Source organism: Drosophila innubila (assembly GCF_004354385.1).
Source record: "Drosophila innubila isolate TH190305 chromosome 3R unlocalized genomic scaffold, UK_Dinn_1.0 2_E_3R, whole genome shotgun sequence".
NCBI classification, from domain to species: Eukaryota; Metazoa; Arthropoda; class Insecta; order Diptera; family Drosophilidae; genus Drosophila; species Drosophila innubila.
In genome coordinates, this window is record NW_022995380.1 from 28,574,453 (window position 1) to 28,589,984 (window position 15,532).

Consider the following 15,532-nt stretch of genomic DNA (forward strand, 5'->3'; position numbering starts at 1 on the left):
TTGGTTTGTTTTACGGAAATGTGCGTAACAAGCATCTCCGACCCTATAAAGTATATATATTCTTGATCAGCATCAATAGCCGAGTCGATATAGCAATGTCCGTCTGTCCGTCTGTCTGTCTGTCCGTCCGTCCGTATGAACACCTAGATCTCAGAGACTAAAAGAGCTAGAGACACGAAACTTAGTATGTAGGTTCCTCTATATTGCAAGCAGATCAAATTTGTTTTAAAATTCGCCCACGCCCCCTTTATCGCCCATAAATCGAAAAACAAATACATCCAAATTAAAAGAACAATTTAAAAGCTAGTGACACCAAATTGGGTATGTAGATTCCCCTATATTGCAGGCAGATCAAGTTTGTTTCTTTTTTGAATCCGACGACTATATCATAAAATATTAAAATATGTTTAAAACGAAATTAAAGATTAAAACTGAAATGATAAAAAATAAAACAAATTAAAAATGTAAACGGATAACAGAAAAAAAAATAAAAATAGTAATAGTAAATAGAATAAATATACGAATATTCTAATATGCAGATTTGCTTTACTTTTACAATTTGGTTATATCAACCAGATATTTATTAATATGTATTTCAACCACTTCAAACAGAAAGAGAAAATAAGTGACGAAGAAGTAAATGTAAAATAAGAGCTAGAGGCATTAAAAGTTTCTTGATTAATACGGCAATCACTGCACGCTTTTCATTGCAGCTGTGGAGCCCATTGACGCACTGCATCTATCCAGCCTCTCCGTCCCGCGCATTATCGATGTAGCACAAAAGGCCAAACTGTTTTGCAGCTATGAAATGGGCAATCGGACCCTCAACTCCGTCAAATGGTACAAGGATGGCCAGGAGTTTTTCAGGTAAGCGCACTGTAAGCTGAGTGCCAACTGCTGCGGCTGCCGCTGCGGCTGCGGCTGTAAAACAAATAAAAAGTGTCATAAAAATATTTTCGGCTCTGGCTCGAAATAATAAAACGGTCCGGTGAGTGTTCCGGCGCATTCATGCAGATTTTATGGTGTAAATTGAAAACGTCATGAAATTGCAACACTGTCCGCAACAATGTGATGCCAGATGGGACGTAGGTGTTCACTGTACACTGTACAGTGTTCACTTGAACACTCGAACGCTCGAAAGTGTTGCGACTAATTTAAATGCTTAATTGAAATGGATTTTTATGGGCGCCAGCAATTGCAGCTCAGATGTCGTGGCCATTTTAAAAGTCCAGCTGCCACCATTTCACAATATTCACCCCCCCCCCCCACACACACTTTGCTCCCTTAACGTCTCGTGTTCAAATATGTGTGAAGAGCACTTTTTATTTAACTGGCTTAATTGCTGGTCATTGGTCGAGCTTAATCGAGCGCAAAATTTTCCCACTATTTTGTGTGAGGCAGAAATCCTTTTTAGGCCACGTTTGTTATTGATTTTAAAACCCTATTAATATCGCCAGTCAGGCAATTAGTTTAATGGATTATTTCGATTAAGCGAATCACCAAAATAAAACATAAATTCCCATATTTTCGTTTAAATTTCCGTTAACCACATTCGATTTGCTTTTACATTTCTTTGTGCCAGGTTATTGTTTTTGACACTTTATGCTTTATTTTATTTTTAATACTTTTAATACCATTTTAGCCAGCTTTTCTCATTGCATTTGACATTGCGGTTATTTTGGTATTTCCTTAAAAAATAAATACATACAAAAAATTGCCGTGGATAATTTCAAATCTTGTAATTTTTATACTAGTGAATAATCTATTGAACTAATAAAAAAAAATGTTGAAAATAATTTATAGCATAAAAACTTAGACAGTATATGCATGTAAATTTGATGCTTGATTTTCTCTGAGGTCTATAAAAAAAATAATGTTATATATTGTATATTGTCAAATTGAGAGAATTTTAAAAATAAGAATATTACGCATAAGCAAATAATAAGCAGGAGATTACATCTATCTTCTTCGCTACCATCATCATCTGGTCAAGTTAACAATTTGTTTATTTGTCTCCCTTTATTTATACCAGATAAAAATGTTAATTTATAAATTGAGTTCTGAATAAGATTATATTTATATTTTTTTTTTATTTGACCCACTTTGATTTTATTGCGTAATGAGTACACTGATATTTGTAGGATTGTAGAGTATGTGTTCGTCGAATACTCTTGACCAGAGCATTTCAGCAAATTTGTTGTAAACGTTATTTCAACCTTATTACAAAAAATTAGAAGCAATTGTTATAATATCCTTTTGTTAACAAATATTTATTAATTAATATTTTGAAATATACAATTATTTATACATGAACTGGTAAAACGTAAATCGAATGATAGCTAAATTATAACAATAGAAGTTGAAAATCCATTAAATTCAGTTTCGCTTTTTATAATAGAATTAAAGAATAGAATACCTGTAATATTTGGAATTCTAACTGTAATACATAAATATAGAAATTATGCACAGATTACAGCTCTAATATATGCATATCTGAATGAATATGCGGCGACTATGCAATTTGAATTTTATTATAATTTTCTTATTTTTTTTTTTTTTTTTTTTTTTTTGGGGAAGGGAATTTGACAAAGTTTGAAAAGACTAAGCCTGAAGCAGAAGCGGAGCTGAAACTGCATAATACTCGTACTACCCGCCGCATTCATAATAAAAATCGCAAGAGCAACGCGAAATGTGGCAACAAATCGGCAAATCGATGGATTTTTATTTGCACGCCATTTGCGCAACGTTGGCGCAAAATGCAGAAATCGAAAACCTTTTTGCATGCGCTCATAAATATTTCATGTATTCGATTTTTGCGCAGCACTCCAAGTCGTTGCCTCTCTCTTCCTTTTGACTCTGTCTCTCTCTCTCTCTGTCTCTTGCGAGTGTCTCTTTAACTGACTATGGTTTTATTTTTTGTCTTTATCGCTCTCTCTCTTTTTGCAGATATTCGCCGCTAACACCGCCGACAACAAATTGGTTTCCCGTCAAAGGTGTCACCATCGCCGACGGCTCGTCGCATTGCAATCAATTCATCTGCAACGTGGAGCTGGAGAAACTAAATGTGCACTCATCTGGCCAATACCGCTGCGAGGTGTCCGGCGATGCGCCCGAGTTCAAGCTGATCGATAAGGCGGCCAATATGACCGTTGGCGGTAGGTACCAAATTTCTTTCTCTCTTTCGCTCTTTCTCTCGCTATCTCGCTATCTTCTTGTAACTTTTGCTATTTGCTCGCATGATTTATGTGTGTGCCTCGCACAAAGACAACAAATTATGTGCAATTTTGCAAACACTTAATAAAATTATAAATGGTCTTTGCACGGGTCGCCGCCCGCGGCTTCAGCTCAACTCCTTTTCATTTATCATTTACATTGGCAGACAGTCGACAAAGAGGGAGCGAGAGAGAGAGAGAGAGAGAGAAAGAGGCGCGTACGCAGTTCAAAGGCTGCCGCATAAATGCTGCAAAATTGTGACACGCGTCAGCCATTTGTATGAGTAATGATTGTTAATAAATCCTAGTACCCACTGCCTACTGCCTAGCGCCTTCCAGCCTATACCCCCCGCCCTTCTATCACCACCACCTGCCAACAAATTCAACTCAATTGTGAGATTCGTACGAATCAATTTATAATCTCCCAAACGCGGCATCTCCGTTGTCACGTCCATGGCCTACACTGAAAAAATAACCAACTTCCAAAATTAAAAACATTTATCATAAATGTTTTTTTCTTAAAATAATCTTATTACTAATGCTAAGAATATTAATCTAAAAAAACTAACAATTCTTAACACAAGCATAAAAATCTTAAATTGTTAGGAAAGTATCAAGGCTGCAAACCACCAAAATTTTGTTATTGGTTCGGTTCGGCGGTTTGAACCATAGAGCAAGACATCGGTTCGGTTCGCGAATTGGTTTATATACCCTCTGAACCCAAGGTTTGGGTTTGAGCCTTGCTTCACTTTTATACAAAAAAAAAAAGATTTTTAATGTTATACTTTTTCTCTACATTTTGAACTAATTAAATTTTTTTCTAAAATGAAATTAATTTTTTATTATAAATTATATTTATTTGAAAATTTAAATATGACTCTCAAATAATTGAAAACCATAAAATTTCTGTAATTATTTTTTTTTAAGTATGACTTATTTTAATCCGAAGTCTCAAATAATTGAAAACCATAAAATTTCTGTAATTATTTTTATTTTCGAACCGAACCTTTAATTTTAGAAAGCGGTTTGGCTTAGGTTCGGGTTCGCAAAGTAAATAATTTCAAGGGTTCGGTTCATGATCCGGCTCAGGCTGCTTTAAAACCCGAACCGAACCGGCTTTACGAGGTTCGGTTCATAACTGGTTTACAGCCTTGGAAAGTATACTTATTGACTATTTCATATGAAACTAATAGTGGACGCGTGGCGTTCTGGTTAGAGACGCCGCTTCAGTTTGAGAGTCAGCAGGCGCCGGTTCGAGTCCCACTCGTTACCATGTAAAATAACAGTTAAAAAATTAACAAGACAGGAAAAAATATATGCATATCAGAATTTTAACAACAATAAACATAAATTTTATAATTTTAATTTTATAATAAATTTTAAAATTATTTTCTTAATATTTTTATTTTTTTTAATTACATTTTAAGTTCACTTATTCTTAAATTAAGAACTTGGTCTTATCAGAAATGTTCTTAAGACCAACATGTTTTTTCGTTCTTTTAAAATTTTATGTTCTCGAAGCCTTTTTTAGACGGAAATTCTTAGTTTTGTAACCAAAATGTTGATTTTAGAACACTTTTTTTATCAGTGTGGGCAACAGGAATAACCGAGACCAACAACAATAACAATAGCAACTCGTTTGTGGCACTGGGATCTGCATGTAGTTGGTGCTTGTTAATGTCAGCAACACCGCCGACCACGTTGGGCGCCATTTTGAACTGGAACTCGAACTCGGTTTGATTGGCAGCGTACATGATGCCATGCCGCTGCGGTTGTGGCCCTGGCGCTGATTGTGGTAGGAAGCTCTGGGCCAGCTTCGCTTTGAAATTCAAATCAATTGATTCTGGCCCAATGTCATTTGACGCAAATGAAAATGGCCCGCTTATGTCTTTTGTTGCACGACGGGATGAGCATGAGAAAACGGCTCAAAATGATTTATTTGTCGCAATTTCCCGGCTCAGCGATTTGTTTCTCGGTTCCTCCACTCGAACTTAAGAGGGGGGAGGGGGGGATTTTATTTATTGACGCTACTTTAAGAGTATTGATTTGCATAATGCGCACTTAAGCATTTGTTTACGCGTAACAATCAAATTTGAATTCGCATTTTCGTATTTGAGTTTTGCCTTTAATTGGATGTTTTCTTGTTGTTGGTTGGTTGTCTCTCCACTTGACTGCGATATTTGCATGTCAATTCGACTTTTATCTATTCTACTTGGAGGTAGGCAAGTAAGCCACGCTTAACTTGTTCAACATGCAAATAACATGGACTAAATTAGATTCAATCGCATTCCAAATTTAACCATCAAGAATTGAGGATGGCTTTCTCTTCTATAGTCTCTCCACAAATGGCATTTTTAACTTAAGCACTTCCAAGCGGAAGTCGATTAAACCAAAAGTAGAAATATGTATAGTGTTCGTATTGAAATTAGTTTTGAATGAGCCTGCTTTAAATTATCAGTTTATATCAGGTTTTAAAACCGATTTAACCGATTGAAATAAGAAACCGTAAGCGAAACAACGTTTTTAATTATATCGAAACCGAAAGACCTAAAATATTCTAGCCTAAATAACCGTAAAATAACCGATTCATCGATTCATATACATATAACGGTTAATATCGGTTCAATCAAGTATTAAATTCCATTATGTTGCTCAGATGTTATCATTGTTTTTTCAAATTAAATTTAAAGTTTATTTTTAATTTGAATAAAATTCTCATAAAAGAGATTAAAATTTATCAAAATTAACAATTTTTTGTTTACAAATAAACACATTTTTTAACAAGATATTTGATCAATTTTTTTTTTTTTTTGAACCAAAATTATAAATTTAACTAAACCGATATTCGTTTTGGTTTAATAACCTGGCTTATACAAACTGCTTTAAGCTAACAAATTAAAATTAAGCGACTGTCAAATTTATAAAAATTAAATATATATCTTGTCATTCTAGTTAAAAAGAATGGAATTCATATTTTTACAGTCAGCAGATACTGCGACATTCAGCTAATGCTTTTCACATATTACATTATTTTATTTAACTCTGTGCTGTTTCGCTTCGTTTGTATAATAAAAAAATTTTCAATAACAAACAAGGGACTCATAAACTGACCGCCATATAACAAAATGACTGAATTTCTACCCGACTCGGACGGAAAGCAGTCATTTTTGGCATATGCCACCTTCAATTCGCCATTTTAATTTTATGTGGTTGTGTGTATGGGTCATAAAAAAAAAAGCAGAATCCATGCCAAACATATATATATACAAGAAAACTCGTATATATAATTTGAGGAGCTGGCATTACGAATATAAAATCCAACCAAGCAACGATGGCATCAAACTTCATCAACGAGCTGGCGACAAAGTTTAAGCACCACTACAGCACCCCCCTCCCCCGCCCCACACTCTTCATGTTGCAGCTGCATAGAACACTGGGTGTATGTGTGTGTGTCTGTGTGTGTGTGTGTGTCTGTGCGGAATGTCCAGTGCAGCACGTAGTTTCAAGTTAATGCCATAGCGTGTTGTGTAGTGTAGTGTAGTGGTTTGTAGCCAGTTTTTTGTTTCAATGGCTGCGAAGCTGTTGACAGACCAACAATCGACTTGGGAATTTTGTCACTAAAGTGCCATCGCCATGCTTGAATCCATCTAACCCACCTGTAAAAACTTTGGACCAAAGCGTACAACGGGACTTTGTCTCGATTTTCCAAACGGCAATCACTTTGTGTGCTCTTTGATGAAGCTCAAAAAAAAAAAACAACAAAAAAAAATGATGCTGTGGACAAAAGTTTAGAGTGCAAATATTTTTCCGCTTAGTTGCGTGGCATGTGCCACATGTTGCCACCCTGCTGATTAACTTTGAAAGTTTGTTCAGCATGTGATCGGTGTCCACAAAAAGGAGGCAGGTAAGCAGGTACGCAGGCCGGTGCCACACCTAATTACTTCAGAGATTTGCCACATTTAAAGGGCATGCCGCGTTACGCTGCTGCCACAAAATGTTGCCTTACCCGTGGCCTGTCCACTTTTGACTTTTTAATATGGGGTCGTCATTTGCGGTGCTCCCAACCGGACACCGCATTGACCCCAATGAGCTACAGCTGTTTGCCATGCTCTGCGTGTTCTTTTCCAGCTTCATCATCTTCTTCTTCTTTTTCTTCTTGTTGTTGTTGTTTGTCTTGTTTAGCATTCAATTTCCCCAACTGCCTATAGTGTCCTTTGTTTCCTTTCTTTATTTTTTGTTTGCTTTGAGTTGAGCCTGCTGTTGTTATAGTCTTGCTGAGAGCATTATAAATTCGTCATGGAATATGTAACTCTTTAAAGAAAGCGTGCCGAATCATACAGAGTATCTATCTTCTTGATCAGTACGATGAGCTGAGAAGATAAAGCCATATCCGTCTGTCCTTTAATGCAAGCAATTCTCTCTGAGTTCTTAAGCTATTTTGATGATTCTTATGTTAATAAGGCTCCGTCTTTTTGCTTTATATTTGTCGATTCAAGCCGGATCGCTTAGCTGTCATAGGAACAATCCTTAAATAATCAAGCTTTAAGCTTTATATACACTTAAGACTGAATTGGCACTGAATGAAAAACTTAATTTCAATAAACAAACGACATTTTTTTTTTTTTTTAAGTATTTTAAATCGTACATGTTTCGTTTCTCAATATATCACAACGAATTTCAAAGATTGCATATTTAAATGTTGACACAATCTTAACAAATTTGATATAAATCAGACCATTATATCATATAGTTGCCATAGATTGCTCGAAAAACCAACTGTCGTATGAAAAACTTTGTTATTTCTTAATGTTTTTTAAACATATATTGCATATTGGGCATTTGGTATTCACTTAAAAATCTTAAAAAATTTTTAATAAAATCTTAAATCATAGAAAATATCAACCAATAGGTCTAAGCTGTATATAAGGCATTACAAGGGAATTAAATCTTCGATGTGCGGCAGATAATTTTTTGTTCTTGTTGTTGTTTTGTGCTTTACTGGTACTTTGGTATTTTTGGTTTATTTATCCGAGTTGATTGCTTTGTTTTCGTACAATTTTCGTATAACTGCTGCAGCTTGCTGCGTGTTGTTGTCAATTCGAGTCACAGTTCTGTTTACCACAGCACCATTGGTGAACCGGTACACCGATACACCGGTACACCTGTACACCTGCAGACCGACAGAGCGATACACCAATGACCGGTCCACAGATGCCACCAAAGCGGCACAACATGGCCGCAATCATCAACTTTGGGTCGTAGCATTTTCGTAGCATTGCCATTGCCATCGCCTCTGTAAGTTTTAGTTGAAACAGGTCAGAAACTTTCCACCAAAGTGGTTTGTATTAAGTCAATTAAAAAGTTTATAGCACTGCTGACTGCCTGACTTTTGATGGCCCCTGGCTCCTTATCACAACCCCCCACCCCCACCTCCGCCTACGCCTCTCCTCTCTTTTGCTCCTCAGCACATTTCACAAATTTTCAGCAAGAACAACAACAACAACTGCGCCAGTCGGCATTCATTTGAGTGAAACTCAACTTGGTATTGTTGTTTTTGATGAAGTTGTTCCTGTTGTTGTTGCTGTTGTTGTTGCTGTTGTTGTTGTTGTCGTTCCCACTGTTTTGTGGTCTTCCACGAGGTTGTTGCTGTTTGCTGCTGTTGCTGTTGACGGTTACCTTGTTTTCACAGTGTGTGTGTGTGTGTGTGTGTGTGTGTGTATGTCTGTATGTCTGTATGTGTGTGACGGCGACGCAATAAACCAAATTATTCTTGCATTCATCAAAAAAGTTTGTCCTGGCCAATTATTTGTAAAGATTAATTAACACTTTGAATAAATATTTAGACTGTTGGCGCTCAGATAATTACCTAAGTGGTTGGATGGTTGGATGGTTGGGTAGTTGGATGGCTAAGGGGTCGGATGGTTACCCGCGTTAAGTACACAAACACTTCCTGACCCAATCAAAGAGCTCTACGCATTTCTGTTAGATCATCGCCTAAAATAATCAAGATTTTACTTAAGGCCAATATTTGAGCATCTATAATTATACCCGTTACTTAGAAAATAAGTGAAAGGGTGTATTGTGTTCGTTGAAATGTATGTAACAGGGAGAAGGAGGCTATAAAGTAAATATGTTCTTGATCAGCATCAACAGCCAAGTCGATATAGCCATGTCTGTCTGTCCGTCCGACCGTCTGTCCGACCGTCTGTCCGTCCGACCGTCTGTCCGTCCGACCGTCTGTCCGTCTGTCCGTCCGACCGTCTGTCCGTCCGACCGTCTGTCCGTCCGACCGTCTGTCCGTCCGACCGTCTGTCCGTCCGACCGTCTGTCCGTATGAACAAAAGTATCTCAGACTCTATAAGAGATAGAGCAACCACACAATATTTTCCTATTTTTGCCAATCCCACAGTTTTAAAGATAATACGTTTTTTGTGGTAATTAAGGCTATCTATTATTATTATCTTTTATCCCACTGAAACGCAGCAAAATCAGACAAGTAGCACAGCAGTAATGTCTACCCAAAGTTCTTAAAGAAATACTAGCTCCTTAAAGTATGCAGTAGATTTTATTTTGTTGGCAAAGTCAAGTACTTTTATATATATTAAAATAAATAACGAGTATCCTATAGTCGTGATCTCAACTATAGCCTTTAAGACTTGATTTATTTTAAATCGATATTGAAAGACAGTGGCAAAATAATAATATTAAAATCTTAAGCTCTAGTTAGATTCATTTGTAAATGTTGTCAGGTTTTACAGCTTTGTTAATGGTTGCCTCTAAATTAATTATGACCTTACACTCGTCTGCTTGCAGTTCTGCCCAAATTTGATCCGTTCATCACAGGGATACGGCACTCCTATAAATATCGGGATGTGCTGCTTGCCAACTGCAGTTCGGAATGGTCGAGTCCTGCGGCGAGATTGACATGGTACATCAACAACAAGACCGTAAGTACATTCGCACATTGCCCATACGCACCGTTGGCTGCTCCAATGTCTCCATTAGAAATTGGTTGACTTGCATGCAGGTTAACCTGATTTCATATTTGTGGCAATGCTGCAAGCGTGCAACGTACAACGTTGTCAACAGCAAAGCCGCAGCACACACAGTGCGAATCGCAAATTATATGTTAGTGGCATGTGGCATGTCCAACGGTTTTTGCCACTGATTGCACGTCAAAACTGTGAACCTTTCTCGTTTGCGTTTGCGTTTAGGTTTACGCTGTCGTTTTTGGTTTCGATTTCGACTTTCATTTGTATACCCGTTACTTAAAGAATAAGTTAAAGGGTATATTGTGTTCGTTGAATGTATGTAAAAGGAAGAAGGAGGCAATTCCGACCCTATAAAGTATATATATTCTTGATCAGCATCAACAGCCATGTCCGTCTGTCCGTCTGTGTGAGTGCCTAGATCTCAGAGAATATAAGAGCTAGAGCAACTAAATTTGGCACACAGACTCTAATGGCGTTGGACCATAACAAGTTTGTTTTAAATTTTTTCCATGCTCCCTCCGTTCCCGAAAATCGAAAAAAACCACTACACCCAACGGCTTTAAGATATAACGTTATTTTTGGTAGTTAAAATTATCTATTATAATTATCTATCAGCCTACCTAATAGCATCAAGATCTATTAGACAGAACGGCGGTAATAGCTTTTAAAGTTCTTAAAGAAATACACTGAAAAAAAAGACCAACTTTTAAAATCAAGAACATTCATCTTAAAAATTTTGTTCTTAAAATAAGATTATTTTAAGGCCAAATTACTAAAACTAAGATTATTAATCTAAAAAATCTTAATATCTTAATATTGATTTTAATTTTGAGAACATTTATTCTTAAAATAAGAACTTGGTCTTATTTAAAATGTTCTTAAAATCAAGATATGTTCTCTTAATTTAAGAATTTTTTTGTTCTCGACACTAGTAACAAATTAAAATAACATTTATAAAATTGCTAAAACTAAATCAAAATAAAATATAAATAAAATAAAAGTTAAATATAAAAAATATTATATATATTAAAAATAATTTGTATATATTTTATTTTTTGACTTTAATTTTGAGAACATTTATTTTTAAAATAAGAACTTGGTATTATATATTTTATTTTTTGATTTTAATTTTGAGAACATTTATTCTTAAAATTAGAACTTGGTCCTGTTTAAAATGTTCTTAAAATCAAGATGTGTTCTCTTAATTTAAGAATTTTATGTTCTCGACGCATTTCTTAGACCAAAAATCTTAGTTCTGAGACCAAAATCTTGAATTTAGAACATTTTTTTATCAATGTACAAGCTCCTAAAAGTATGTAACGAGTATTTGTATAGTCGGTGTCTCGACTATAGCCTATGCGACTAGTTTTCATTTCCATTTCTTTGGCCAGGCACCACAGAGCAGCCTTCAACCACAAATCAATGAGATCACACGCAACATCGAAGGCTTTCCACTCTATGCGAGCAATCTGCAACTGCGTGTCCACATTGACGACCAGCGCTTCATTAGCAAGAGTGAGGTGCTGGAACTGCGCTGCAGTGCCGATATCATGGGTCTGGCCAACCAAAGACGCGAAAGTCGAATGCGTACCACAGTTCTGGCGCTCAAGGACAACGGCTACAATCAACGATTCACTGAGAATGGCAACTGTGCCAGCGTGCGAGCAGGTAAGCATTCTCTTTCTCTCTTTCTCTAATCAATCTCTAAAATGTAACTCCTTTTTGCAGCGACATTTGCAGCGTGGCTTTTGTGCCTGGCATCGTTGTTGCCCTGGCACTGCAGTTTGAGTTAGTAGCTGTCGCTTTTGGCCGCTTTCATTTTAGCCTAATTCAAATACACTCGTTTCTAAAACCACAAAAGATGGCAACGCCATGTGAGTGTCCTCTACACCCTACTTACTCCACGATTGAAAAGTTAACAAGGTAACAGTTGAATTTGTATATATATATTAAACTAGTAATTGCATCGTCGAGTCTCCCATGATCCTTGATGTAATGCCAAATGTGTGTAAGCACAAAAAATGAAACTATAAAATAATTATAATATATAACAAATACAATTTGAAATAGTGTGCAGCAAATGTGTCCGAATATTCGTATCTAATAAAAATAATGAAAATAAAATTATGAATAAAATTAAAATTAAAATTACAACAAATAGCACATACTCGTATGTATTTGCACGCTCAGAAATGAACAACAATCAATGACAACTAAAAGAAACTAAACTTAATTATTGTATGTGAAATGTTAATGAATTTGTATTAAATGATGTATGAAAAATAAAAATTAACCGTAAAGCACAAATATTATAAAACAATCTCAATTGATTTACATTTTCAGCAAACAATTAAATTATTATCTAAGCGATTAGACTTCGATGGCTTGAATATTTATAAAGTTTACAGATGGAATATAAGTGACAAGCTAATCAAATATTCAGCTGCGGTTTCTTCTTATCAGTTGATGGCAAACACAGCAATAAATAGTCCCTATTATAATCTGTAGCAACGACCCATCCAATATCAAATCCAGAGCCTATGCTACATATTTCCTGAACGCCCAACTAATTCGTTTACTCTGCTTAGTGATAAAAAGAGACCAACAATAATAGCCCAAATTCGATTTAGCATTGCCAAAATAAAAACCAAACACTTTGCAGCCCAGGCGCAAACACTTGTCCTGGTTAGAAAGAAAACCCACTTCGGAAGTAAAATATTCAACGCATTATGACAAATCCGGCTAAAATATGCAAGGGCCAATGGCCGCAGGTAAAAATGGTGGACAATAAATGCCCAACACCAACGCGTTGCCCACAAAATTATGCATAAAATGGTTTTAGCAAAGGAAAAAAGAAAGAAAAATTGAAAAAAATGATGAAGAAAAAAAAAAAGCGGAAAGCCGAGACCAAAAAACCAAAAAGAAAAGCAAACAATGATAAATTCTGGTGGCAGTTTTTAGGGTCGTCCAGTTGTTGTCAATGTGCCGCGGGCACATTAAATGACGGAAGTAAATAAGCTTGACAAATTTCCACTCATCATTTTTGCATTAATTCGGGCTTCTTTAACGCATCAACAAAAAATGTCCTTTGATTAATCAAAAAATTTGGCATGCCCGTGGGCAGCGGACTGAAAAGGCCAGGCACAAAACAAACACAACAAATTACCCAACGAGGCGCCATCGGCATTCGGTGGCTGTTGTGGCAAAGGCGCCAAAACAACACATGGGGCATACCAACTACTCTTAGTCCAAGCCCCAACCCCAACCCTAGATCCTGCCACAAACAGCGTTGACTGCGACTTGTGGCAGCTTCGGAGACGCAAAATCCAACGCTTGCCGAAACAGCCACCGAATAAGAAGCACTGAAAACTGTTCGCCGAAAAAAAAAAAAAGATTTCACAGATTTTTGCACGCGATTTGTCAAACTGACATTTCCAACGTTGCTGCCGCCCCGACGACGTCACCAAGCGTCATCCTCGACGGCGACCAAGTATTAGATTTGTGTTTTTGTTGCCACAAACAAACTTCAACTTCAAAAGGCCTGGCGAGCGACAGACCAAGTTGATTTAGTAAGTCACGTGGCCGCGTAACTGTAAATTGCCTGCTCCTATTGCTCGGCTCCATCTCCAGCTCATACACTCAAGGAAAAAAAAACCGGTCGAAAAGTTAGAAAATCGTCCCCAAACGTAGTCAAAAACAACCTAACCCCGTTTATTTATAGTTCCTGAAATTTAATAGGCGTTTGGGTCTATTTTTACCAACGAATCGGCATAATTCGGAACCGTTAACCAAAACTAACCGTTTCATTTTTAAGCCGAAACGCTTGTACCGCTTTGGTTGTGGTTAAGTTGTTAGGTCGAAGAGTTGACAAACTTCCAACTGTCATAACTTGAAGAAAACTGACCCGATTTTCGATCGGAAAGTCATTTTATTCATGGTTTGGCCTCTAAATTCATTCTGTATTCAAATTTAATTCATTTAGAAAATTTTATTGTTTTCGACCAAGACTCGATTTTGATGGTAAGGGTCCCCCCTTTAAATTTTCGAAAAATCAAAATTTTAAATCTCAAGTTTTCACTTTTAATCAACTCCTTATATCGTAATTAGTATAAAACAACACTTTGAATTTGATTCTGAGACCTTTCATTTTCTTGTAAAAAATCATGTCAAAATGAAGAAAATTTTGACTTGTAAAGTTGCTGGTTCAGAGGCTTGAGCAACTTCGAACTGTCATAACTTTGCCAAAACCCAACCGATTTTCAAGCGAAATGTCATTTTAATCATGGTTTGGCCTCTAAATTTATTCTGTATTCAAATTTAATTCATTTAGAAAATTTAATTATTTTCGACCAATGCTCGATTTTGATGGTAAGGGTCCCCCCTTTGAAATTTCGAAAATTCAAAATTTTGAATCTCAAGTTTTCACTTTTAATCAACTCCTTATATCGTAATTAGTATAAAACAACACTTTAAATTTGATTCTGAGACCTTTCATTTTCTTGTAAAAAATCATGTCAAAATTAAGAAAAAATTTGACTTGTAAAGTTGCTGGGTCAGAGGCTTGAGCAACTTCGAACTGTCATAACTTTGGCAAAACTTAACCGATTTTCAAGCGAAAGGTCATTTTATTCATGGTTTGGCCTCTAAATTCATTCTATATTCAAATTTAATTAATTTAGAAAATTTAATTATTTTCGACCAAGACTCGATTTTGATGGTAAGGGTCCCCCCTTTGAAATTATGAAAATTCAAAATTTTAAAACTCAAGTTTTCACTTTTAATCAACTCCTTATAACGTAATTAGTATAAAACAACACTTTAAATTTGATTCTGAGACCTTTCATTTTCTTGTAAAAAATCGTGTCAAAATGAAGAAAATTTCGACTTGTAAAGTTCCTGGTTCAGATGCTTGAGCAACTTCGAACTGTCATAACTTTGTCAAAACTTAACCGATGGTTTGGCATCTTAACTTATTCTACATTCAAACTTTATTTAATTTGTTAAAAAAAAAATGCTTGATATTTTTCGTTCATTTTTTTCTGAGTGTACTCTTCTAGCTGCTGCTCCTGCTTCTCCTGTTGATACTGTGTCTCAGGGTTTTTGGGTTCTATCAGTTCCAGCGCGTGCGAAATAAAATTGTCTGCCTTCGTTTTTGATACCTTTTTTTAGCATGGTATTTTACGTGGTCCAAAACGGCTTGGCACTCAATTTAAGCCGCAGGCTAACTGAGAGTACAACTCTGAGCTGAAAGCAGCCACAGCGACATTCGGTCTGATAGCAGATAAGCCAAATGAATAACGCCAGGCAAACTGACGTCTTACATAAGAA

General features: G+C 36.2%; 1 protein-coding gene across 1 annotated transcript in view; it reads left to right on the forward strand.

The window, feature by feature from the left end:
* The window catches only part of LOC117790777, a 37,562-nt gene extending 25,051 nt beyond the window's left edge, over positions 1 to 12,511 (forward strand). Inside the window, exons 2-6 of the mRNA XM_034630332.1 lie at positions 714 to 867; positions 2,947 to 3,155; positions 10,026 to 10,159; positions 11,596 to 11,872; positions 11,933 to 12,511. Coding sequence (XP_034486223.1) covers positions 714 to 867; positions 2,947 to 3,155; positions 10,026 to 10,159; positions 11,596 to 11,872; positions 11,933 to 11,997 — 839 coding nt within the window. The 3' untranslated portion in view covers positions 11,998 to 12,511. The remainder of the gene's footprint in view (positions 1 to 713; positions 868 to 2,946; positions 3,156 to 10,025; positions 10,160 to 11,595; positions 11,873 to 11,932) is intronic.
* The last annotated feature ends 3,021 nt before the right edge of the window (positions 12,512 to 15,532 follow it).